This window comes from Lepisosteus oculatus, chromosome 13, assembly GCF_040954835.1.
Source record: "Lepisosteus oculatus isolate fLepOcu1 chromosome 13, fLepOcu1.hap2, whole genome shotgun sequence".
NCBI classification, from domain to species: Eukaryota; Metazoa; Chordata; class Actinopteri; order Semionotiformes; family Lepisosteidae; genus Lepisosteus; species Lepisosteus oculatus.
Genome location: NC_090708.1, coordinates 3,830,730 through 3,855,654, shown reverse-complemented (window position 1 = coordinate 3,855,654; position 24,925 = coordinate 3,830,730). Strand labels below are relative to the sequence as shown.

Below are 24,925 nucleotides of genomic sequence, written 5' to 3'. Positions count from 1 at the left end.
TGAAACTGTGACATACTGTATATATACATGCTTTACGTGTGCAAATCATGAATATACTGTTAATATACAGTACTGTATTTAGAAAACCAAGTTTTCCTTTCTGAAATATGACTGAAAGTAATGGTGAAATTATTCAGCACAAATTTCTTATTTTTCAATCCTGTCTCTTCATCTCCCTTACCAGTGGCAGGTGAAGATAAAACCATTCAGCCTGATCATTTTCAACAATACATGTGCTAATATATACTGAGAAAAACGATTCTGTTGCATAAATACTGTATTATGATTGTAGAGTAGTAATACCTGAAATACTGATTTTATAGTCAATTTAATTAAAAAAAAAACATTGAAAATTGGACAGTATATGTCATAGTATAAGGTTTTGCTACTGTATTACTGTATGTGTTTATAATCAGAGTACATTGTCCAAACAAATTTCATTTTCAAATTTATTGTCATGTGTACCTGACAATAATCATCAATTTCCCTACGGGATCAATAAAGTCTTATCTATTTACAATGAAATGCTAACTTGTGTCTTTTCCTCACTTGACAAATGACATAACATAACAGATGACAGTAAAAATGACATAACAGTGACATAGAAAACGTTATGCAGATGACATCACAATTCTTGGAGACAGGACCATGTAGCAGCTATAATTTTAACCAGCATTTAAATAGCAGCTGTGTGCAAAATTCAAACAGTGGCAGTATTTTTAGTTCAGTGCAAAAACAGAGGGTGTAAGCTGGAGAGGATCTAAGAAGTGGAGTTTAGGAGTCTTATCTCTGTGGGGTAGAAGCTTTCTTTGAACCTATAGTACCAGGCTTTCATACTCCTAAATCTTCTGCCAGAAGGAAGAAGAGAGAACAATGCATTCCCAGGGTGGTTTTGGTCTACGATTATCTTATTTGCCATTCTGAAGCAGCAAGTGGTGAAGGTGGTTTGAATGGAAAGCAGTTCTGTACCAGTAATGGCCTCAGCTGTCTCCACCACCTTCTGTAGGTCATGAACTTTTATGTTCATGACCTGAGTAATTGCCATACCAAACTGAGGTGTCAAGCCATGTAGAGCCTTATAGGTGACAGTGAGGATTTTGAAGTTGACACGAAACATGACAGGAAGCCAGTGCAAGGACTCCAGGATAGGAGTAATGTGATCGCTTGCACTAGACCTGGTCAAGATTTTGGCTGCCAAATTGTGGACATATTGGAGTTTGTTCAATGTGGATTTAGATACCCCAGTGAGTAGAGTATTACAGTAGTCAACTAGGGAGAAGACAAAAGTGTTGATCAGCTTTTTAGCCACAGTTAGTGATAACATAGGGCAGAGTCTAGCGATGTCTCTGAGGTGAAAATAAATGTTTTAACGAAGATTTTTATGTTGCACGTGTGGGTCGAATGTTAAGCCTGAATCAAATATGACCCCAGGGTTTTTCAATTTAGACTGAAGCTCAAGTACAGTACCATCCTTTAAAAAGTTGATGGGGGGTACCAATAAGCATGACTTCAATCTTGTTACAGTTAAGATGAAGGAAATTTTGAGTCATCCAAGTTTTTATGTCAGAGATGCAACTAGATAGAATAGAGATGGCCACACCAGTGTCAGGTGTGGTATGATGTATATTTGAGTATCATTAGCATAGAAATGATAGTTGAGGCCATGTAATCTTAAAAGCTGACCTAGTGGAAATATGTAAATGCTGAAAAGTAGACTTAACACCAGACTTAACGAGACCGTAATCCCCCAAGAGAGACAAAGTGACAGCGATCAGTGAAGTAAGACTTAAACCATTGGAGAGCAGTGTCGGAAACTCCAAACATAGTCTCCAGACAAGAAACTAAGATGTCCAGGTTAACAGTGTCGAAAGCAGCAGTGAGATCAATAATGAGGATAGAGAGAGATGCAGAATCAGATGCTATTAGAAGATCGTTAGTAACTTTGACCAGGGCAGTTTCTGTGGTGTGAAGTTGACAGAAGCCAGATCGGAGGGGTTCGAAAGGGTAACTTACAATGAGGTGGTTATGTAATTGAAATGTGACAGCATGCTCTAGAATTTTTGCAAAAAAGGGTAAGTTGGAGATGGGATGAACATTCGTCTATGGGCGAGGTTAGATTTTTGGTGATGTGAATGCCCAGGAACTTGAAGCTGCTGACCATGACCACAGCAGCCCCATTGATATACTGTAGACAGGAGCGAGGCCTCCTCCCTGCTTCCTGAAGTCAATACACAGCTTCTCAGTTTTGTTGACGATGAGGGAGGGAGGGAGAGGTTGCTCCCCTGGCACCATACCACCTTTTTATACTTTCCAAACACAAAAACATGCCAAATAAGGATTGGAAAAATGAACATGTGCTAGGAAACCCTTAATTAGTAGCAATGGGTCAGTCATTTAAAGTTGTGAAGTAGCACTGGTTTATTAAAATAAGACACAATTTAGACTAATCATGTAATCAGATTCACTACGTCAAGACACATAGGCAAGCTGTAGCATGGCAAAGATACAGTACAGAGGACAAACGGGTGTTTACAAATGGCAGTGGAGATACGTAACCACTCAGCAGCCTGCTCTGCAGAGACCTGCCATTTTGCTTTACATCATTTTTCAGCTTTAATGGTGCTTTCAGAAGATGCTTTTCTTTTTCACCTACCAGAAAATGTCTATGCAAATTTGAGGTTGCCTAAATTACACATTGGCAATGTCTGCTGTTGCATTCAGCCATATTCTAGAACACCCTTGCAATTCGCTTGCATTAGAAAACAGCCTAGCTTTGAATTCCAGGACCAAGGAGCTAAGGGGGAGGATAAAAAGACTATAACAGTTGATAAACAGCATCAGAACATAATCAGTGAAAACACTTAGAAGCTACAGTTTTGCTTCTCAATAGAACACAATATCTTGACTTTATCTCTTGCTGCTGTTTTGTCATTCACTTCATTGGACTGCTCTTGTCACTGCCAAGGGCAAAGACTCCAAAATCAAAACACCCAAACATGTTTTTATAAAGGTAGCTGACATTTTACTAAAACAATTGTTTAAAAAGATTTAAAAATCTATATTTCTTCTAAGATTAAAGCAATTAATGTGCTTATATTTTTGAATTTCTACAGGATATGACAAGGGACACATGTACAAATTGACAGAATTTACAGTAATTTGCTCGACAGTAATCGCATCTTTCTGAATTAAAGCCAATTAAAATCCAAAGTCTATCTTCTTAAAAACAGACAACTGATGTTTTTTCTTTTCCAAGTTAATTTGCGTTTCCTAGAATTTTAGAATCCTCAGCAGTGACTTTCAGAAAATAAGGAGTCCATAAGTCTCTGGAGGAAACAGTTGTGAAGCATGGATAATCTAGTAAAACACATTTGTTTTTATGTTCTTTAATATTACATCAGTAAAAGTAAAAGAATGGGAATGTGATGCGTGAGATAAATATTTTTCTCTTTCTTTGACATCCTGGGGGAAATTTGAAAAACAGATCTGTGGGAATTTCTGCTTATTTTCATCTCATGTTTATCTATGCTCCCCTTGGTGCCTTCTGTACAGTATAAAGACAATGAGCTGTAGGGTTCTGTATCATACCGAGATATCCTCATGCTTTTTCAGGATGCTTTTGCAGATATTACTATGCATGATGTTTTTAGCTCTGTTCACATCAGAAGGACAACCTCTTTGCAAACGACAAGGAAAGCCGGCTGCTCCACATTTATTGAGAGAGAATAACATTATGATTGGAGGGATTTTCGCACTACACAGAGATGCACAGGAAAAAATATTTCAGTTTACAACTGAACCACAACCTCTGAAATGCAGAAGGTTAATTTATGTTTTTTAATTGAATCTATTTTTTCCCACTCACATTTCACAGCTTTTGAAAAATAGCTTATTTAATGTTTTTAAACAATGCTAAGTCCTTTATACACATAAACAACATCTTACATAGAAGAACAAATTCGATTTTTACACAATTTGTAACATTTACTTGGTATTATAACTTTTTAGTCGACTAAAAACAACTAATCTGCACGTTCTTTTTAGTTTCAGTTTTGCAGAATTCCAGTCAGTGCAGACAATGATCTTTGCCATTGAAGAAGTAAATAACAGAACAGATCTTCTTCCTGGGATTTCCCTGGGTTACAAGATTTACGATTCTTGTGATTCCTTACCCTCTGCTGTAAGAGCAGCCATGGCTTTAATGAATGGAAATGAGGAAACTCTCTCTGACACCTCCTGCTCCAGACCAGCTGCAGTTCAAGCTATAATAGGAGAGTCAGGATCTTTACCCACTATTGCAGTTTCAGCAGCAGTTGGACCTTTTTATATCCCCGTGGTGAGTAAATACTTTACATATCTTTGTGGAATTTCCACAAGCAAAATGCATTTCTGATGTTAATAGTGGCAATACAGTAGGTATATTTACTGTGTACATATAGTGCTTCTTTATTTGAACTTTTGTTTTCAATGCAGATCAGTCATTTTGCTACCTGTGCATGTCTGAGCAATAGAAGACGATTCCCTTCATTCTTCAGAACCATCCCCAGTGACTATTATCAGAGCAGAGCCCTGGCTCAGCTTGTGAAGCACTTTGGATGGACCTGGGTCGGGGCTATAAGAACTGATGATGACTATGGTCACAATGGGATGGCTACATTTGTGGAAGCTGCACAGCAACAGGGGATTTGTATTGAGTATTCAGAAGTGATTCACCAAACGTATCACAGAGAGAAAATTCTGAAGGTTGTGGATGTTATTAAAAAGGCTACTGCAAAGGTCGTTGTAACCTTTATAGGAGAAAATGACATGATTGTGTTATTAAAAGAACTATTTCTTCAGAACATAACTGGTATCCAATGGGTTGGCACTGAAGCCTGGATAACCTACAATAGTCTGGCAACATATGAAGGCTGCAAGGTTCTTAGTGGATCTATTGGGTTTACAGTCATTAAAACCAGAATAAATGGGTTAAGAGAATTTTTAAAGAATGTCCACCCATCTCAGGTTCCTGGCAATGCCCTCTTAAATGAGTTCTGGGAAACGGCATTCAACTGTTCTTTAGATATCAAAGATAATACAACACTTAGAAAGCCTTGCACAGGTTCTGAGAACTTAAATGAATTACATAATGCATTAATGGATGTATCGGAACTGAGAATATCTAACAATGTATATAAAGCCGTATATGCTATTGCATATTCTCTGCACAACCTGCTGGAATGTGAAATTGGTCCTGCTGCCAATTATAGCTGTGCCAGAAAATTGAATATTGAACCATGGCAGGTAAATAGCTGTATCTCACTATCCGTTAATCCTGTATAAATTATTTGAAAAGTTTATTTTTATTATATGAAACTGTTCTTTTCCACAGCTACTTGAGCATCTTCAGAAAGTCAATTTCACTACTAAAACTGGAGAGCAGGTCTCATTCGATGACAATGGAGACCCCCCTGCGAGATATGAATTAGTGAACTGGCAGGTTGTTAATGGGAGCACCGTACAGTTCATGACTGTCGGTTACTATGATGCTTCACTGCCAGCAGGACATCAGTTCGTCATGAACCAGGTCAACATTGTTTGGGCAGGGGGTCAACTTAAGGTGAGAGATAAGTAAAAAATCAGATTTTTAAAGTTTACAAGTAACTTAATAAAATGTCTTATTCAAACATTTACAAATAGTTTGAAATTACTGTTAAATTTATTTGTTGGTTGTTTTAGTTGTTTACATTTGCACCTTAGTCTTTTTCAGAATTATAAACATGAGCAATTAAATATCTTTTTTTTAACAAAAAAAGAACATTTCGAAATTTTATATTGTTTGCTATGTTTCTGTTTTTTGTACAGTTAGTGTGTATTTGCTGTTTTTGAATGGAAAAAACTAAACTTATTTTATTTAACAACAGCATAACGTCATGCAAATTCTTAATGTTGCGGATGAAACCTGTTCTCTTTACCCTGCAGAAGCCTGAGTCAGTGTGCAGTGAGAGCTGTCTCCCAGGCACTCGAAAGGCAGTTCAGAGAGGAAGGCCTGTGTGTTGCTATGACTGCATACGCTGTGCTGATGGAGAGATCAGCAACACTACAGGTAAGTGGAAGGGTAATCAAAGTCAGCACACAAATGCCCATTTACCTACTTAATGTTACTCTACTAGTTCCTTGCGGTATTGATAACAGGAGCTACAATCCAACCCAAAGAGAATGTTGTAGTCTGTGAACTTGATTAAGAAATGTTTTAAAAGGAAATAAAAAAAATTATAGGCAACACATTCCCTACATGTAACTCTAAATAAGTAGTACTTCAATGGCTCAGCACTGTAAAAGATAAGGATACCACTTTCCTCTGCCATGACATCCTAATCGTATTTAATATTTCTAATTTTCTTACAGATTCTGCTGATTGTGTTCAGTGTCCTTTGGAACATTGGTCTAATGAAAACAAAGATGAATGTATATTAAAATCACTTGAATTTCTGTCTTTTGACGAAATCATGGGAATTCTGTTAGCAATTCTTTCATTGCTTGGAAGCTGTTTAACCATAGCCATGGCACTGGTCTTCATCAAGTTCAAAGATACTCCCATTGTAAAAGCCAATAACTCTGAACTTAGTTTCCTTCTGCTCTTTTCATTGACACTGTGTTTCCTCTGTTCACTTACTTTCATTGGCCAGCCCTCTGACTGGTCCTGTATGTTGCGCCACACAGCATTTGGGATCACATTTGTCCTGTGCATCTCTTGTGTTCTGGGGAAAACAATAGTGGTGTTAATGGCCTTTAGGGCTACACTGCCAGGCAGTAACATTATGAAATGGTTTGGCCCCACTCAGCAGCGGTTAAGTGTTCTGGGTTTCACACTTGTGCAGGTCTTGATTTGCACTTTTTGGTTGGCAATATCACCTCCTTTTCCTAACAAGAACATGAAACACTACAGAGAAAAAATCATTCTGGAGTGTGAGCTGGGATCTGCAGGTGCATTCTGGGCTGTGTTAGGGTATATAGGATTCCTCTCTGCCATGTGCTTTGTACTCGCTTTTCTGGCTCGGAAGCTGCCTGATAACTTCAATGAAGCCAAATTCATTACATTCAGCATGCTCATATTCTGTGCTGTCTGGATCACCTTTATCCCAGCATATGTCAGTTCCCCTGGGAAGTTCACCGTAGCTGTGGAAATATTTGCTATCTTGGCTTCTAGTTTTGGTTTACTCTTCTCTATATTTACCCCCAAATGTTATATAATTTTACTAAAGCCTGAATTAAATACAAAAAAACACATGATGGGTAAAATGACTTTGAAGGCACTTTGAGAGAAATACAAAATGGATCTACATAAGACCTAAATACTTGTATGGCTAAACTTTCCTAAATTGCTCTTTATTCATTAATACATATACTGTATATTTATATGAATGTATATGAATACATATATACTGAAAAGGTCTAGAAAATCAGTACTTTAAGTCTCATGTTGATGGTTTGCATTTACAATTGGACCTGCTTAGAATTTAAAATACTCTAATGTAAGCAGTCACACTTGCCGAGATGTTGGTAAGCATAAGTAAAATAACATTTAGTTAACATGTTTAAGTAAATCTGCAGTGCCTAGTTTTAAACAGGAGCTCTAAATGACATACAAGTCTCTAAAATAGATATTTATCAGAAAAATGTTCAGAAGAACAGTTTTATACTTGACACGGCCTTTTATTTTCTCTCTGCATATACTGTATACCTCTTGTGTACACTAGTTTGTGTTCTGTTGTTGATTCTGAAGGCCTTTCAATGACTTCAGGTCCTTAAATTATGTCTCCTCATAGTCTCCCCATCCAATCATGTAAAATTCAGTTCTTTTCCCCTGTGTTAGACATTCTGTTAATCATGGTAATTTATTTGATGACTCTTCTCTTTTCACTTTTGCTTCGCTTTTTTATCGCTTCCTTGCTGTCACGCCCTCTGCAGCCAGAGGGCGCTCCTTCTCTGTCCTGTCCCTAGTTTCCGGTCTGCTGTCCTTCCTGTCCCTCTCTTTCCCTTGGGCTATATATTTCCGGGTCTTGCACTCTGTCCTCGCTCAGCATTGAGGTTCGGATGTCCTGAGACTCGTCTAGCACCAGGGCGCCCCACGTCCGCTCCCTGAGGGCATAGGTTTCTATACGGCATTCCTGAACTCTTTGCACTATGAGCCCGGGCCTTTTTCCCGTCTCGTCGCTACGCAAATGGGTCTTTTTCTGCTCTCCTGCTCCCCACGGTTTGTCCCTTTGGACGTCCGTGACACTTGCAGTGTCTAGAAGATGGAAAATCACCTAACTACATGTCTTTTTATGAGAACATTATTGCTCAGTATTTCTCATTTTATATTTATACAGTATGTTTTCACTGCCTGCATGTAGAAGTCTGCACTAGTCTATAATAAATTCCGTCTGTAAAATGTTTGTCCAGTCTTAGATTTCCTTTGCAGCTTCTGCGATAATTACTTATAATTCTTTTTTGGTATAGTCTGTGAACTTGATGAGCTTACTAAGTATTTAGAATCTGGGTCATTCATATTCATATATTCATATTACTACATTATTACCCAGCAGGACCTATCATACAAATCCCTGTGGGTTATTTTAAGAGTGATTTTAAAGACAGAAAATGTAAAGTCTGGAGGGAAGATTTTATTCTAAGAATGTTATTGGCTTAGGAGACCCTACTGTATGTACAGCACTTATTTACAGAACCATACACAGATAATAAGTATACGACACAATAATAATCATAAAATGGAGTCTGTAAACATACAGATGCAGCCATTCAAAGTGCGCGATACAGACACGTACCGGAGGTAATTGGCTACGGCGTTGCGCATTGTGACGCACGATGACGCGCGGTACCGCGGTAGGTGATTGGTTGACCGACAGGGGCACTCGTAGAAAGATTTACAGTAAACGTCTTTACTGTGCCCGTTGTAGAATGGAAGGCATAAGATCATGCAGAAGGCTGGAATACATGCTTGAAATGTATGGAAAACAGTTGGCTAAATTGTTTTTCTTTTCTAACTTGAGATGCTCATTTTAAACATCTGTAGGGGTGCTTTATTAATACATATACCAGACATATGGTTACACAACACAGTGTGAAATGGTTCATAAACTGGAACACAAGTAACATAGAAACAGCTGAATACAATCAGAATGAAAAGCACACATTTGACTGAATTGTCTTGGATAGGATAAGGTACCCAAAGGCACAGTGGAACTCTGTTTGATTAACTGCTCAACTAATCTTTGCTTATAAATGCACACAGAAGCAGTCACAAGCAAATCTATTCACTAGTTTATTTTTATATAAATACAATTATTTTTTTTCAATATTAATGTATATGGGTGAAGGAAACAATAATAAAAATGAACTACAAAAACTGCACCAGAAATCCCCACAGCATATATAACTTTACTTTTGCATGTAAAATAGGTAAAATACAGTAGGTTAAGGGTGTATAAAAATAAAAATAGATGTACCATTTTAATTTCTGGGTAGAGGCAAGCATAAATTCTGAGGTCTGAGCAAAACAAATCTGAAGCAAAAAATATGAGGCAAAATTGAAATTGTGCCATGCCACAATCATCTTTATTCCATGCTTTGTTTTCCTCTCGGGCACTGACTCCACATCAGAGTTACACTACAGCAGTATAACTGTTCCGAGTGCTGTTTGTTGCCTCTGCTTTCACACCCTGCCTGCAGCCCTGTGCTTCAGTCTGTCTGTCAGTGGAGATTAACTGTGTGCTGCCTGTGCTCTTTACAGACACTCTGCAGGCCTGCTGTTCCCCCCAGCTCCCCATGAGACTCTACAGTCTATTGCTCCCAATCAGAGATGGGTCCTGGATCTCTATTTCATATTATTTATTGATGATTAACCGTGAATAGATATCATTTATCACTACTTTCCTTATCTTCCTGATCTTAATCTTATCCGTATCTTTATTCCATTGTAGTAATCACGAAGAACCATGTGTGTTCTTCTACGTTTTCTAAGCAGTACACATTCTAGTGGCATTATTATTATTATTATTATTATTATTATTATTATTATTATTATTATTATTATTATTATAAAATACAAGTAGTAGTGGAATACTAGAATCAATTGATGTAGCTGCATATAAAATGACAGGCTTCCAATTGGTATGAACTTAAGAAAAGATTTTAGCATGTTCAGACTGTAATATGATACACAGTACCAAGTTAGAGCTTGTGTGTGTATGTGTGTAGGAATTAGATACGGGCCATGACTGAAACAACAAAGGGTTTTGTTAGTGCTTATGAGCGGAAAATCAGATTATTCTTTCTATCCAAGTGGAAAAATAATAAGAGAAGTCACGAGAATGGACCCCTGCTGAATAGTAAAAAGATGAAGTGGTAAAAACAGAACAATGAGAACAATGAGCACAGGCCAGAAACCTGAGATATCATGGTAATCCACTATTTTAAAGAGGTAGAGTCTGTATTTTTAAGCGGGACTCTTAAGTACGTCACTTTCTGGAATTTAGGTGTAAAGGTTTTGCAATTTTGCATTAATTACAAAATTGTAAATGAAAGCTCCGTGTGCACAAATAGTTAAACAAATGTAACACTGTTCCTGTAAATTCAATTGCCATAGAACCAGAAATGCACACATTTTGCTATTCTTTCTACAGTACAAATACAATGGCAATACATTTTTACATAGCGTCTATGTATATATTACTGAAAAAATAATGAAATAATTCATTTGGGCAGAGCCTGGTTTGGGCCAGATAGTAAACCACACAGGCAGAAATGCCTAATTGTTCATTTTGAAGTCAATTGGTTTTCCAGTATTTCTACAGGGATATATTTTCATCAAAATAGAACAGAATGTATGTTTTTTTCTTGATAATGCCCTGATAACTTTCTTGCTTCCATTAATGAATCAGTTATTCATAACAGTAATGCTGCATTTTCTATACTATAACATTATGATGTCGACAAACACAATACAACCAAGGGAAACTAGTTTCATGTGGTGTTCAATGAAAATGTGGAAGTAGTACTTAATCACTCTTATGTCTGTTTATTCCGATCCATGTGGTTGCTATTTTTAATTGTCTCTAAGTAGGAAAAAAAACAAACTCCTAGAATCTACCTCTGAGTATTGATGCTTTTGTATCAGAACACTGCATAATGTTAATTAAGCATAGAAGATTTGCATCTCAGTATATAAGTGCCTTGAAATAATGACTCTTAACTTTGGATTTCAAGAAAGAAAGGTCTACAATGTTGCTACTTGCAGATATTGTTTTAATTGCTGTTTTCACAAGTGCAGAAAATCCTGGTTGTCAACCGTATGGAAAGCAGCAATTGCCTCACTTTTCAAAAGAAGGGGGTATCACAATAGGAGCTCTTCTTTCATTTCATAAGAAAAGTATATTTGTGAATCCATCATTTAAAGTCAACCCAGAGGAAATGGCATGTGAAGGGTAAGTTTTTCAATGTTTGTTATTCATTTATGTTTGCTTCCAAACACAATACATTATATTAAACTCTTTGTTTATTCAGATTTGCGGTATATTCTATCCTGAAAAATAGTGGCAATAATAATAAATTAGTAAAATTATACATTGCACTTTCCCTACAGTTTAAATCCTGCAGAATTCCAATATGCTCAAACTATGATCTTTGCAATTGAAGAAATAAATAACAGGTCAGACATTCTACCTAATATTTCTTTGGGTTATAAGATATATAACGCTTGTGGTTCCATGAATCTGGTTGTAAGGGCAGCACTGGCTTTAATGAATGAACAGGAGAAAGGATTTCATCCAGATAAGACCTGCAACAGAAAATCCACTGTTGCTGCAATAATAGGGCTTTCGGGATCTTCACAAACAATTGGACTTGCAACAACTGTTGGACCCTTTAACATGCCTGTGGTAAGAAAACTTATTTTGGACATACTAAACAAAAAATATTTTTTTTCTTTCTGTTTTTAAAGATGGAATTATATATTACTTGTTCCTTTCCAGTGTACACACAAACAGATCCCTGCTCAAACCTAAATATATATAATGTATATGTGTGTATATAATGTAAATATTCCTTTCCTGCAGGTAAGTCACTTTGCTTCCTGTGCCTGTCTCAGTAACAGAAAGGACTTTCCCAGCTTCTTCAGAACAATTCCCAGTGATTATTACCAAAGTAGAGCCCTGGCAAAGCTTGTGAAGCACTTTGGATGGACCTGGGTTGGAGCTATCAGAACTGATGATGATTATGGCAACAATGGGATGGCTACCTTCATTCAAGCTGCCCAGCAGGAGGGGATCTGTATTGAATACTCAGAGGCCATTTATAGAACTGATCCTAGAGAGAAATTCCTTAAACTTGTAGACATTATTAAAAAATCGACTTCAAGACTAATTATTGTTTTTGCATCTTATATAGATTTTGAAATATTAGTAAAAGAACTAATCCTTCAGAATGTCATAGGTTTCCAGTGGGTGGGCAGTGAGGCATGGATAACAGACAGCAATCTTGCGTCGCGTGCAGGTTATAAAGTCCTGGGTGGGGCCATTGGCTTTGCAATTCCAAATGCAGAAATACCAGGACTGAAAGAATTTATTTTAAATGCTCGTCCATCAGACACACCTGGAAACACTGGCTTAAGTGAATTCTGGGAAAGTATTTTCAACTGTACCCTGAATTCCCAGAGTGATGTGAGTATGAAGCCATGCACAGGAATGGAGTCTTTGGATGAAATAAACAACCTATACACTGATGTGTCTGAAGTAAGGATATCCAACAATGTGTATAAAGCAGTGTATGCCATAGCCCATTCATTACACAACCTGATGATGTGTCAAATTGGACAAGGACCTTTCGACAACAGAACATGTGCAACTAAAGCGAATATAGAACCCTGGCAGGTAAGGACATGAGTTTTCCTCCAAAAAAATTGCTATCTTGAGTTTGTATCCAGGCTTCCTCCCACAGTCCAAAAACATACTGGTAGGCTAAATGGCTTCTGGGAACACTGGTCCTGTGTGAGTTTGTGTGTGTCTGTGTTTGTGTGTGCCCTAATATGGAGTGCAATCCTGTCCAAGGTGTACACCCGTTGCTTGCTTGGATAGACTGTGGCTCCCTGTGACTCTGAATTATAAGAAGCAGTTAGAAAATGGATGGATGTATACAGTACTATGCTTGAAGAAACTTTAGTAACTGAAGTTCTCCATAACATTATAAGCTACTGCGTAAAAAAATAAAAATAAAGGTATGACGATGGTTATGTACTGTATACTATATTTATTTCTAAGGTGTTTTCACATTTGTTAAAATTTGACAAACTGAGATGCAGTTATATTTTTTATCCACAAACGTGAATCTTACCAGGTTGTTTTCTTCTAGGTTCTCTATTACCTGAAGCAAGTTAATTTTACAACTAGAAATGGAAAAAACATTTATTTTGATGAAAATGGAGATCCAGTAGCACGATATTCAATAGTGAACTGGCAGCTCAACAGTGAAGGAATCACAACATTCAAAATTATTGGTGTATATGATGCCTCTTTACCAGAAGGACAACAATTTTTAATGAATGATGTTAACGTGGTGTGGGCAGGCAACCAGGATAAGGTAAGGTACTACCTGAGGATTCAGACTTAATTAGGCACCAATTAAAATGAACCCCTAAAATAGGTACTCATCCACAAATGCATATATTAAATGTCTATCATGCAATCATGAAATGTGCACAATTGTATTTGTTTAAATAATACATGGCTTCTTTTAAATAAAAGTCTTGCACTCTCTGACTCTGCATCACTGGTTGCCAAACTGCAGATACCAAAGTCAGTCTGCAGTGAGAGCTGCCTTCCAGGGACTCGTAAGGCCATTGAGAAAGGGAAGCCTGTCTGCTGCTTTGTCTGCATCCCCTGTGCAGAGGGAGAGTTCAGCAACACTACAGGTGAGGTGTGAAAAGCACTGCAACTCATTTGATCATACGTATTAAATACATGTATCCATAGTATTTCAAATAGGAAAAAATGACTTTTAGCTAAGCATGACATGGAACCCTTACATTCATTTAAATATTTATAGTATTAGTAAACTGCATATTTTATAAACCCAACACAATCCACTGTCAGCAAAAAATAAAAAAGGTTGAGAAGAAACACAGCTTGTAGTTGGAAAAGTAATTAAATTTACAGGAAAAACAAATTATCAAATGATTTATTGCAATGTTTCAAAAGTGCTTCAGTCTCTTTGAGAAAATGTTTTGGGTTTAAGTAATTAATAAACAGCTTTCTCACAGGTTTTTCAGATTGTTTGCGATAATACAAGGAAAATACTTCAGCCCAGTAATAGTCAACCTGTTGACTTCTAAATAATGTCATTAAATTCTTAAAATGAATTTAGGTTTCATTAACTAGGGCAAAATAACATTCTGCTGAATCATTATTTGTGGATTTTTAAGAAATCTCAAGCAAGAAATTAGGAGAGTGATCTAAATTACTTCAAAATAAAGAACCATACTTCCTGAAGTTTTTTTTTAATCTAAAAAAGCAAATATTAAATTATATATCATATATATACAGAAAATATTTTTGAACTGCAGAAATGAAAGTCAGATTTTGTTTTGTTGTCCTCTAATTTCAGATTCAGTGGATTGTGTGAAGTGCCCTTCAGATTACAGATCAAATGAACAAAGAAATGATTGCCTTCTAAAAAATATTGAGTTTTTGTCTTTTCAAGAATTTATGGGAATTCTATTAGTAACATTTTCATTGTTTGGAACTTGCCTAACCATAATTACCGCTATTATATTCTATTGTCACAGAGACACTCCGCTTGTAAGGGCCAATAACTCTGAACTAAGTTTTCTTCTGCTCTTTTCATTGACACTGTGTTTCCTCTGTTCACTTACTTTCATCGGCCAGCCCTCTGACTGGTCCTGTATGTTGCGCCACACAGCATTTGGGATCACATTTGTCCTGTGCATCTCTTGTGTTCTGGGGAAAACAATAGTGGTGTTAATGGCCTTTAGGGCTACACTACCAGGCAGTAACATCATGAAATGGTTTGGACCCACACAGCAGCGGTTAAGTGTTCTTGCTTTCACACTTGTACAGGTCTTGATTTGTATTCTTTGGTTGACAATATCACCTCCTTTTCCAAATAAGAACATGAAATATTATGCAGAAAGAATCATTCTGGAGTGTGACCTGGGATCTGCAGGTGCATTCTGGGCTGTGTTAGGGTATATAGGATTCCTCTCTGCCTTGTGCTTTGTACTCGCTTTTTTGGCTCGGAAGCTGCCTGATAATTTCAATGAAGCCAAATTCATTACATTCAGCATGCTCATATTCTGTGCTGTCTGGATCACCTTTATCCCAGCTTATATCAGCTCTCCTGGGAAGTTCACAGTAGCTGTGGAAATATTTGCTATTTTAGCATCAAGTTATGGGTTGCTGTTTTGTATTTTTGTACCAAAATGTTATGTTATTCTACTAAAACCAGAAAAAAATACCAAGAAGCATTTAATGGCTAAAACACCAAAGAATTAAGATTACAAAGAACTTTGATTACCTACATTTTTAAATTATATTTTCGTTAAAATATATTTTTTCTCTTTCTGGTGAAATATGCCCTGGAATAAAAGCATAAAAATAATACAACGGTGTTCTGATTCTGATTTATCCTACATTTCCTTTTAAAAATCTGTCATACTGTGTGTGCACAGTACTGTATGTTTGCATATCATTTCCATCATTACATTTAACAGCTCTTCAGCACAGCTACAATATGTTTTAGTGAACTAGGATATTGGTAAGAAATAGTGTATATTTCTAATAATACAACATACAACAAGGGTGAAAATATACAAAAAAGTATAAAACTAGTTTTCAATTGAGTCAGTTTATTTTGAAGTTGTCCTGACAATTTTATTTTATTTTTAGTGGACTGAACAATTACTGAAACTTTTACAAGGGGCAAACGAACACATTCTTTTAATGATGTTCTTTTCTACCAGTGTCCTACACACTAATAGTGTCACCATTTTAGTATTAAACATCTGCTAGAACAGATGGTCTTGCACTAATGACTAAACGTCCAGGCTCGGATATGCATTGATTCCTAAATTGAAAGATATAAAAAAGTTAAAGAACTGGCTTCACAGCACTCAGTTTAATAGCAGTTAGACTAATTCAGGGCCCGGGGTTCAGTTTCAGACAGTGCAGCTTTCTGTGTGGGGCCTCCGTGGTCTCTTCAATAACATAAAAGTGTAAAGGAACAAGTTTAAAGTTGATTTTTATGCTGAAAAAGAAGAAAGGAAAGACAACGTTTCGGCTGTGGAGCCTTCTTCGGGTGTGAAGAAGGATCAACAGCTGAATTGTGTTACCTTTCCTCTCTTTTCAGCATGGAAAAAACCTTTAACTTTTTCCTTTGAAGCCTTTGTATGCTGATGCAGCTACCTACTTATATTTGTTCCTTTATAGAAGTTTCAGTATTGGCTAAATCACGTTACATTTTGGACACTTACACTCACTACCTACTGTAACTGGAAGAGCTGACTGAGCAACATCTAAGTATGCAGATTTGATAGAGACATTGCTCACTTTGTCTTAACATTACTTTTATTCAGTCTTCATGAAGTTTTTGTGATTTTGTGACAATGATTTTTATGTTCATTCACTAGTTTGCTTGTTTGTTATTAGGGGACTTGATAACTTCATCCCAGTGTAGCGGCGAGGCTTATTAATAAGACAGAATTAAGTGTTATGGGCTTTCCCAAATGAGGCCTCATCTCTCTGTTCATCTCTGTTGTGCAGCCACAGAGAAACTATTCATGCAGGCTGATTTAAGGTTCCTTTGATAAGGTTTCCTAGGACTGCTCCCAAAGGGGGATGCACTTAGCTAAGCCTGGCTATCATGATCAATGGTCATCCATTGGCGCCTATCTGTCTAGGGAGTGCCAGATGGACATCTGGACTGCATTCCTAAGTGTCAGGAGTAAGTGACTCATATCTCACCTTGATCAACCAATCAGGGACTGGTAGGGCCGAGTAACCTACGTGGGACTCTGATGCCCATGGAACTTTCAGCCAATGAATGAGCTGGTTCCTCCAGGTAAAAACAGGCAACACAGAGAGCCTGAGAGATTCAGTAGGATTCTATGGAGAATTCTTGGACTTTTCTAAAGGGAATTCAAAGGAGAATTCCAGGGCAGGACGGCCCAGGAGCAGAAGGCTCCCAAGGGCAGGACATTCTCGCAGCGCGCCTCCTGACCATCCTGAGACTCAGCCCGGACAACCACGGAACGGCCAGTGTGTCCGAGTGCCAGAACTTTCCTTTGTTCTAAGAGTCTAGAGCGGAGGTTGCCAGAGAGTAACCAGAGGATCCACCCGAGGTTAGCACCAGCAGCAGGCCTCGTGAACAGGTCAGAACTGTGGACAGCTGAATCACTATTCAGAACTAGCTCTCCACCAGGAACGAACCGGTCCTCTTCCTGACTTGCTGGGACCCACAGTCATCTTTTCTCCTGTGCACAAACTTTGCTAGTTAAAGCCAACACTAACTAGCCGGTCAGTGAGCATCTGCAGCGCACCGTTGCAAACCGCACAGCACAGCCTGGCACGGAGCCAGAGAGCCAGAGATTGGACAGCAACAGCCTGCAACTGTTTCTTTGTGCCCGCAGGAGATCTGAATCCCCAGAGATTGGATGAGTATTCAACTTCAATGTATTACAGCTCGAGAATTCAATTGTTATCCCAACCAGTTGATGTCAATTTAATTCCTAAGAGTTATGTACTTGTTTTGAGTATCTAATGTAGAAGTTATAACCAAGTTCATGTACGAAACGGTCTAAATGAATGATATACTGAACGTATGTCCTCTTGATATATGTAACTCTTTGTAACTGACTGAATATATACCTTTTGTATTCTGATAACCCTCTTGATAAGATCTGTTAGTTTTATATGCATATTTTATGTATTAATAAATGTATCCTCGTGTATTAGTACCTGTGTGTGTGCGTTGTTTGAGTTATATCACATGGTTGGATTCTAAAGCCATCAAAAGAATCAATTTTGTGATTTACTGCTACAATTAATAATTGTCCCAGTAAATGCCCAAACCCTACAGAACTGGTGCCTTCAGAGAGCACACTACATTACACCAGTCTAAATTAAAATCTTATGCTTGTATTACAGGTGTTATCTCTACTGTATGGTAACACATTTGCTATAATTTTGTTCTAAGAATGAAATACAGTTATCTACTCCAGTTACCTCTCAGTTCAGACAAGATGACAAAGTTAGCTCAACTCTAAATTGTTCTTTCGTGTGAGTGTGTGTCCTGTACCACCTTACACTCCATAATTGTGGGACAATCTCTGGATTTCAGTCCAGAGGACTATGTGACTTTAGGATAATGGACAGCTCCATAACCGTCCAACTGTCTCTGACAGAGAGGGAGAACAGGAAGATCCCTCAATTTAAAACATGACTTGTATCTGTTACAGCCAGTACTGACCCCCAGGTCACAGGAGCGAACGCTAAAGGTGTATCAGGCCCAAGAGTCTGGGGGTCACAGAGAGTGACTTACTGCACCTCAGGCACTAGAGAGCCTGGCACAAAGCCAACCTGAGCTGATGCTGTCTGCAAAAATCTGCATTTGGGCTCTCGGAGAAAGGGCAGCGGGAGGCAGTTGGAGTCTCCTGGGATGCAGGCAGGTGGGTTAAAGGACTGTAACACAGGGGAGGGAAGTGCAGGAAAGGCTGGAGCAGGACGGGAAAGAGCCACCTATTGTAGGTCTGGAGTTGTGTTTCGTCCAGAGGGCAGAGGGGTCCAACCTCCGAGGCCAGGGAGCGTACTCCATATTGGGGTAGTCCCTCAGGAGGACATAGGAGCCAGGCTGATTCAAAGTGCACAGCCTCGGGGAGGGGTCTTCTCCAGAGCCTAGGCCAGGTGTGCGCTGTCATGGAATGCAGTCCTTGCTGAAAGCATCTGGAGCTGGTTGGCATGGACTTCTCAGGTGCCACCTGGACCAGGCCAAGTCGTGTGCTGAGGTCCGGGCCCAAGGTGGAGTCCCATCCTCTGGTCCCCTGTTTGAGCCCTAAATCCTCTGGACAGCACAGCCACAGGCAGAGCCCTAGAAAACTAGAAACCAGGAGCAGGAAGGACTACAATGAGACGCTGGCCACAGCAATTGCAACACACCCCGCTGCATCACAGTGAGGCAAGCGTTACAGTATTCGCCACACATGACGGGGATTTCTCAAGCAGCAACATACACCCAGGTCTGGGTGGGCACAAGCAGGTCAGAGTATTCTCACTTTGATCCACAACACTGCCCCTTGTGGCTGGAAAGGTGCCCATGAGCTTGGTGTGTCGTCAAAAGATGCATCACAAAACATTTCCAATAGAGGTTAACCAGGTGAGTGAGCTGGTATATCAAAAAAGAGAGCACAAGAGTTTTGGATCCCATTATGTTAATACAGAGGCAATAGTGGAGACGCAAGTTGGGTCGAAGAAATAAAATAATTTCCAACTATTATTGGTAAACAATTTTCATAATATATTTGAAAGCCATTTCTGTTATGCGATGGAGCTCTGAGATGTCATATTTGCTCAGGGCACAATGTGCAACTTAGGAAAATGAGCCTTGAATGATCTGGGATAGATCGCTTTGGTTAAGGGCGTGAGTGGTTACTGGCCTTGAGAATCATTTACTGTAATTATTGTAACCAGGCAGGGAAGCAAACAGCCTGAGCTTACATTCTGTTCCCTTTAATGTTTCAAGTGGACTCAGACCCATAGTTGTCATGGTTTGGCATCATATCAAGCCTGGATTAAACATTATGTTCTCAGAACATGAAAATCTCTGTCAGCGGACAGCTGGTCTTTGGGAAGGAACGACAGCACTCAGAAGAGGCAGCTGGTTGTATAAGCTCATAACCAGCAGGGTGCAAGCTAAACTGTAGATTCAGTCTGGAGCCCTGAGAAGCCCCTGTCTTGACACCCAGCAGGTGGGCAGAAGTACATTATGGAGATGGTCAGAAACATCTATAGTAGATGTGTTTGATATGTTGTATAGTCTCTCGCCTTTCACAACGATTCATCTTATGCGTGCATCTTGGTTATATTTCTGATAATGGGTGATAAGGTCATAATCAACAACCAGATTTATTAATAAAAATCATTATGTAGTCCTAAATTGCATGATTTCTCACACAAATTGTGTATTTTAATGTAGATATTGCTTTTCAGTCAAATTAAAACTATTTGGAAAAGAAGGAATGACATTTTAAAACTTTCTATGCTAAATTTTCTGTCAGAACTTTAAACCTGAAGGAAAATAGATGTAACCTGTAAATCGGATTATGCCATATGACAAGGATTAAATCAGTTCACTTGCAGTTCATAGCAATATTTTTAAACTTTGCATAAAACACACAGCAGAAGTTCCATTGAGCAATTACATACTGTAGCACCATAATTCTGTTCCGTTCCTAATGCAGACTCAACTATGAGCTTACCTCTGAGAATTCATGCTTGGTGCATTCATTTAAGCGCATGGGATTTGAGCAAAGTGTATAAGTATCAGGAAGTAAATTATCTCAGCTTTGTACATGGGAAAGAAAATAAAAACAGTCCGTAATGTTACTGCTTGTGAAGTTATCATTGATTTTGTTCTTCACAGGGGCTGAGAAGCCTTATTGTCAACCATATGGAACACAAGAACAGCCCCAGTTTTCAAAAGAAGGGGACATCAATATAGGGGCAATATTTTCATTCCATAAACAAACTGTTTTTACAAAGCCAACATTTAAGGTCACCTCAGGAAAACTCATGTGTACAAGGTAAGATTAATACTTTGTTTTGAATTAATTCTGACAAATGCATATTTTACAAATTTTGTTATTGGTGAATAGAATGCTATTGTAAGTACAGTACAACAATAATAATAAATCTAAGGATTTGTCAATATTTCTCCAAACAGTTTAAACCTTGATGAACTGCAGTATGCTCAAACATTAATATTTGCTATTGAAGAAATAAATAACAGTTCTGATATTCTTCCCAATGTGTCTCTGGGCTATAAGATTTATAATGATTGTGGAACCATAGCTTTGGCTATAAAAGCTGCATTGGCATTAATGAATGAGCAGCAAGAGGAAATTAATTTAAAGAGCTCCTGCACCAAGTCACCCTCTGTTCACGCAATAATAGGACTATCTGAATCTTCACCGACAATTGGACTTGCAACAACTGTTGGACCCTTTAACATACCTGTGGTGAGAAAACAGTATTTTCATCAGTTAATGAAGTAAAAGAAATGCGTTCTTCCTCTTCATCAGCATTTTATGTTGTTTCTCCTTTCCTGTAGATCAGTCACTTTGCTACCTGTGCCTGCCTCAGTAACAGAAAGGAGTTTCCTAATTTCTTCAGGACAATTCCCAGTGATTATTACCAAAGTACAGCCCTGGCAAAGCTTGTGAAGCATTTTGGATGGACCTGGGTTGGAGCCATTCGAACTAACAATGATTATGGCAACAGTGGGATGGCTACCTTTCTACAAGCTGCTCAGCAGGAGGGGATCTGTATTGAATATTCAGAGGCAATTTACAGAACTGATCCAAGGGAGAAATTCCTTAAAGTAGTAGATATTGTGAAAAAGTCAACCTCAAATGTAATTGTTGCTTTTATATCTTATATAGAATTGGAATTATTAGTCAAAGAATTTACACTTCAGAATGTCACAGGCTTCCAGTGGGTGGGCAGTGAGGCATGGATTACAGACAGCAATCTTGCATCAAAAGAAGGTTATACAATCCTGGGAGGCTCTATTGGCTTTGCAATTCCAAGTGCAGAGATACCAGGACTGAAAGAATTTATTCTTAATACTCATCCATCAGACACACCTGGAAATACTGGGTTAAATGAATTTTGGGAAAATATTTTCAATTGTAAACTGAATTCTTATAGCAACGTGAGTGTTAAGCCATGCACAGGAAAAGAGACTTTGAAAGAAATACATAACCAATACACTGATGTGTCTGAACTGAGGATATCCAACAATGTGTATAAAGCAGTGTATGCTATAGCTCATTCACTTCATGATCTAATGTCATGTCAAAATGGACACGGACCTTTTGATAACAGAACATGTGCAAACAAACACAGAATAGAAAGCTGGCAGGTAAGGTAATTGATTTTCTGATCATGCAAATATTTAAAAGCAAAATCAATTCAAGTTTGAGTATGTAATTCAGCCACCTGACATTTTTAACTTCCACTGACTTAATTACCCTTTTGTCACATCATATTAAACTGAGTGTAGTTTTCAAATATCACAAATCTGGTACAGTATAAATCATGAATTATCAATGAAGAAATTAAAATAAAATTAAATAAATCTATCTATACTACACTATAACACTATAAGTGTTAGTGTTAGATAAAACTAAAGAATAAGTAAATAACAAGGATTTTTTAAAACTTCCATCTTCTTTGTTTACCAAGTTATAAGGCTATGTACAGTAGAATATATATATATAGAAAATACATATCCCCACTTCCCAAGGGGTAATATAGAATGAAAGTAAGCAAAGTTAAGAAAATTATGTTAACAACTTATTTTCCTCCAGGTACAACATTACCTCAAGAGAGTTAACTACACAACCCAGAAAGGAGAGAAAGTATTTTTTGATGACAATGGGGATCCAGTAGCACGATATGCAATAGTAAACTGGCAGCCGAACAATGAGGGAATCACAACATTTAAAATTATCGGTTTTTATGATGGCTCTTTTCCAGAAGGACAGCAATTTATAATGAATAATATTAGTCCTGTGTGGGCAGGTCATCAGTATAAGGTAAGATTTATACCTGGTTATTCAGTATCGCCTGTTTCAGGTGTTAATTGTATTTGTTTAACTAATCCATGGCATTTTTAAAATAAAAGTCTTGAACTCTCTGACTCTGCATCACTGGTTGCCAAACTGCAGATACCAAAGTCGGTCTGCAGTGAGAGCTGCCTTCCAGGCACTCGTAAGGCCATTGAGAAAGGGAAGCCAGTCTGCTGCTTTGTCTGCATCCCCTGTGCAGAGGGAGAGTTCAGCAACACTACAGGTAGATCACGTTTACTGTGTGTTTGCCATAGTGAATTATATACTTTCTTTTGTTTTTCAAACAATGAATGGAACTGTCCGAAACTGTATATACTTGTACCAAAAATGTTGTGTAGTTTGTAGCCAGTGAAAAACATAATTTAATAATATTTGTTGTTTCTTTGTAATTCTGTGTTTTACTCGCATGAATGAAAACACTGCCTGATGAGTGATAAAGTTTACAATGGTTTTCTTAGTGGTTAGGAAAGTTTGTTGTAGTTTATACTACATTCCATATTACTAACTTTGCTTTCTGCTGAAAATGGCATTCAAGCAATGAAATATATCTGGGAGCTGTGTACATTTTAATAAAACAACTAATTTGAACTGGAATTCACTATCTGCATTATACAGTATCTATATCATGGTAGAAATTAAAATTATGTTATTAATTGATTTATTTAAATGACTTTTGCAGGATCCATATCAATGCTTTATAGTTTGGCTACACATTTATGACATCTGTTTTTAGATTTTCATTTTTTTCTCTTTTCAGACTCATTGGGATGTACCTTATGTCCTTTGGAGTACAGACCAGCTGAACAACGAAATCAGTGTATCTTAAAAAGTGTTGAGTTTTTGTCTTTTAGAGAATTAATGGGGGTACTTTTAGTCACATTTGCATTGCTTGGAACTTGCTTAACCATGGTAATTGGTGTTATTTTCTTCCAGTACAGATTTACTCCCATTGTAAGAGCCAATAACTCTGAACTGAGTTTCCTTCTGCTCTTTTCGTTGACACTGTGTTTCCTCTGTTCACTTACTTTCATTGGCCAGCCCTCTGACTGGTCCTGTATGTTGCGCCACACAGCATTTGGGATCACATTTGTCCTGTGCATCTCTTGTGTTCTGGGGAAAACAATAGTGGTGTTAATGGCCTTTAGAGCTACACTGCCAGGCAATAACATCATGAAATGGTTTGGACCCACACAGCAGAGGTTAAGTGTTCTTGGATTCACACTTGTGCAGGTCTTGATTTGCACTTTTTGGTTGGCAATATCACCTCCTTTTCCTCAAAACAATACAAAATATTATAAAGAAAAAAACATTTTAGAATGTAATTTAGGTTCAACAGTGGGATTCGGGGCTGTGTTAGGTTATATAGGATTCCTCTCTGCCACGTGCTTTGTGCTCGCTTTCCTGGCTCGGAAGCTGCCTAATAACTTCAATGAAGCCAAATTCATTACATTCAGCATGCTCATATTCTGTGCTGTCTGGATCACCTTTATCCCAGCTTACATCAGCTCCCCTGGGAAGTTCACAGTAGCTGTGGAAATATTCGCAATTCTAGCATCAACCTATGGGTTACTTTTCTGCATCTTTATGCCAAAATGTTATATTATATTACTTCAACCTGAGAAAAATACCAAGAAACATTTAATGGGTAAAGCACCGATAAAATAAGGCAGATCTCTTTGGAACATTTATTTTGCTCCATAAATTATTGTCCACATTTCCTTTTTCTGAGTTAAATTTATTTAATTGGATTTTAGTTCCTTCCCTCTTTTTAGTACCTCCACTTTGTCTTGATAGCTGTCTGTATTTTACAATTTGTTAGAATGAGGCACAAGTTTGGATTAAAAAAATTAAATCAAACTGTATGCCATTGGTTTTAGTCTTATTTTCTAGAACAGTTTTCCTCTGTACTTGCCGGTTGATTTCTTCATCCCAATCTAAATTACAAAACATTTTTGGCATGCTTAAATGTGAAAGTAGTTCATTGGGTTTCAAATGCAGTAGGACAAAGAATTATTCCATCATCAACTG

At 37.8% G+C, this 24,925-nt stretch overlaps 2 protein-coding genes and 1 pseudogene across 3 annotated transcripts; all 3 read left to right on the top strand.

Annotated features, from left to right (window-relative positions):
• Positions 1-3,608: 3,608 nt before the first annotated feature.
• LOC102691629 (extracellular calcium-sensing receptor-like) lies at positions 3,609-8,034 on the top strand. Of its 2 annotated transcripts, none has more exons than XM_069197664.1 (6): positions 3,609-3,822; positions 4,045-4,336; positions 4,474-4,743; positions 5,372-5,599; positions 5,962-6,085; positions 6,388-8,034. In XM_069197664.1, exons 1-6 carry the CDS (start codon positions 3,614-3,616, stop codon positions 7,299-7,301), a joined length of 2,037 nt encoding a protein of 678 aa, XP_069053765.1. In that variant the 5' UTR covers positions 3,609-3,613; the 3' UTR covers positions 7,302-8,034. The 2 variants fall into 2 exon arrangements, with proteins under 2 accessions (XP_069053765.1, XP_069053764.1); XM_069197663.1 differs by having other exon boundaries at positions 4,474-5,283.
• A 2,074-nt stretch (positions 8,035-10,108) lies between these two features.
• On the top strand, positions 10,109-15,624 carry LOC107079072 (extracellular calcium-sensing receptor-like; annotated as a pseudogene).
• A 3,346-nt stretch (positions 15,625-18,970) lies between these two features.
• Positions 18,971-24,717, top strand: LOC102692635 (extracellular calcium-sensing receptor-like). The gene is made up of 7 exons (XM_069197704.1): positions 18,971-19,067; positions 20,689-20,848; positions 20,989-21,283; positions 21,376-22,188; positions 22,637-22,864; positions 22,997-23,120; positions 23,655-24,717. Exons 1-7 carry the CDS (start codon positions 18,971-18,973, stop codon positions 24,560-24,562), a joined length of 2,625 nt encoding a protein of 874 aa, XP_069053805.1. The 3' UTR covers positions 24,563-24,717.
• The last annotated feature ends 208 nt before the right edge of the window (positions 24,718-24,925 follow it).

Excerpts from the sequence above, each read along its gene's own strand:
- LOC102691629 (XM_069197663.1), top strand. The coding sequence starts at position 3,614 with ATGCTTTTGCAGATATTACTATGCATGATGTTTTTAGCTCTGTTCACA. Across the intron at positions 5,600-5,961 it reads GGGCAGGGGGTCAACTTAAG|AAGCCTGAGTCAGTGTGCAG; the intron begins GTGAGAGATAAG and ends TTTACCCTGCAG. Across the intron at positions 6,086-6,387 it reads AGAGATCAGCAACACTACAG|ATTCTGCTGATTGTGTTCAG; the intron begins GTAAGTGGAAGG and ends ATTTTCTTACAG.
- LOC102692635 (XM_069197704.1), top strand. The coding sequence starts at position 18,971 with ATGCAGTCCTTGCTGAAAGCATCTGGAGCTGGTTGGCATGGACTTCTC. Across the intron at positions 21,284-21,375 it reads GACCCTTTAACATACCTGTG|ATCAGTCACTTTGCTACCTG; the intron begins GTGAGAAAACAG and ends CCTTTCCTGTAG. Across the intron at positions 22,865-22,996 it reads GGGCAGGTCATCAGTATAAG|ATACCAAAGTCGGTCTGCAG; the intron begins GTAAGATTTATA and ends GCCAAACTGCAG.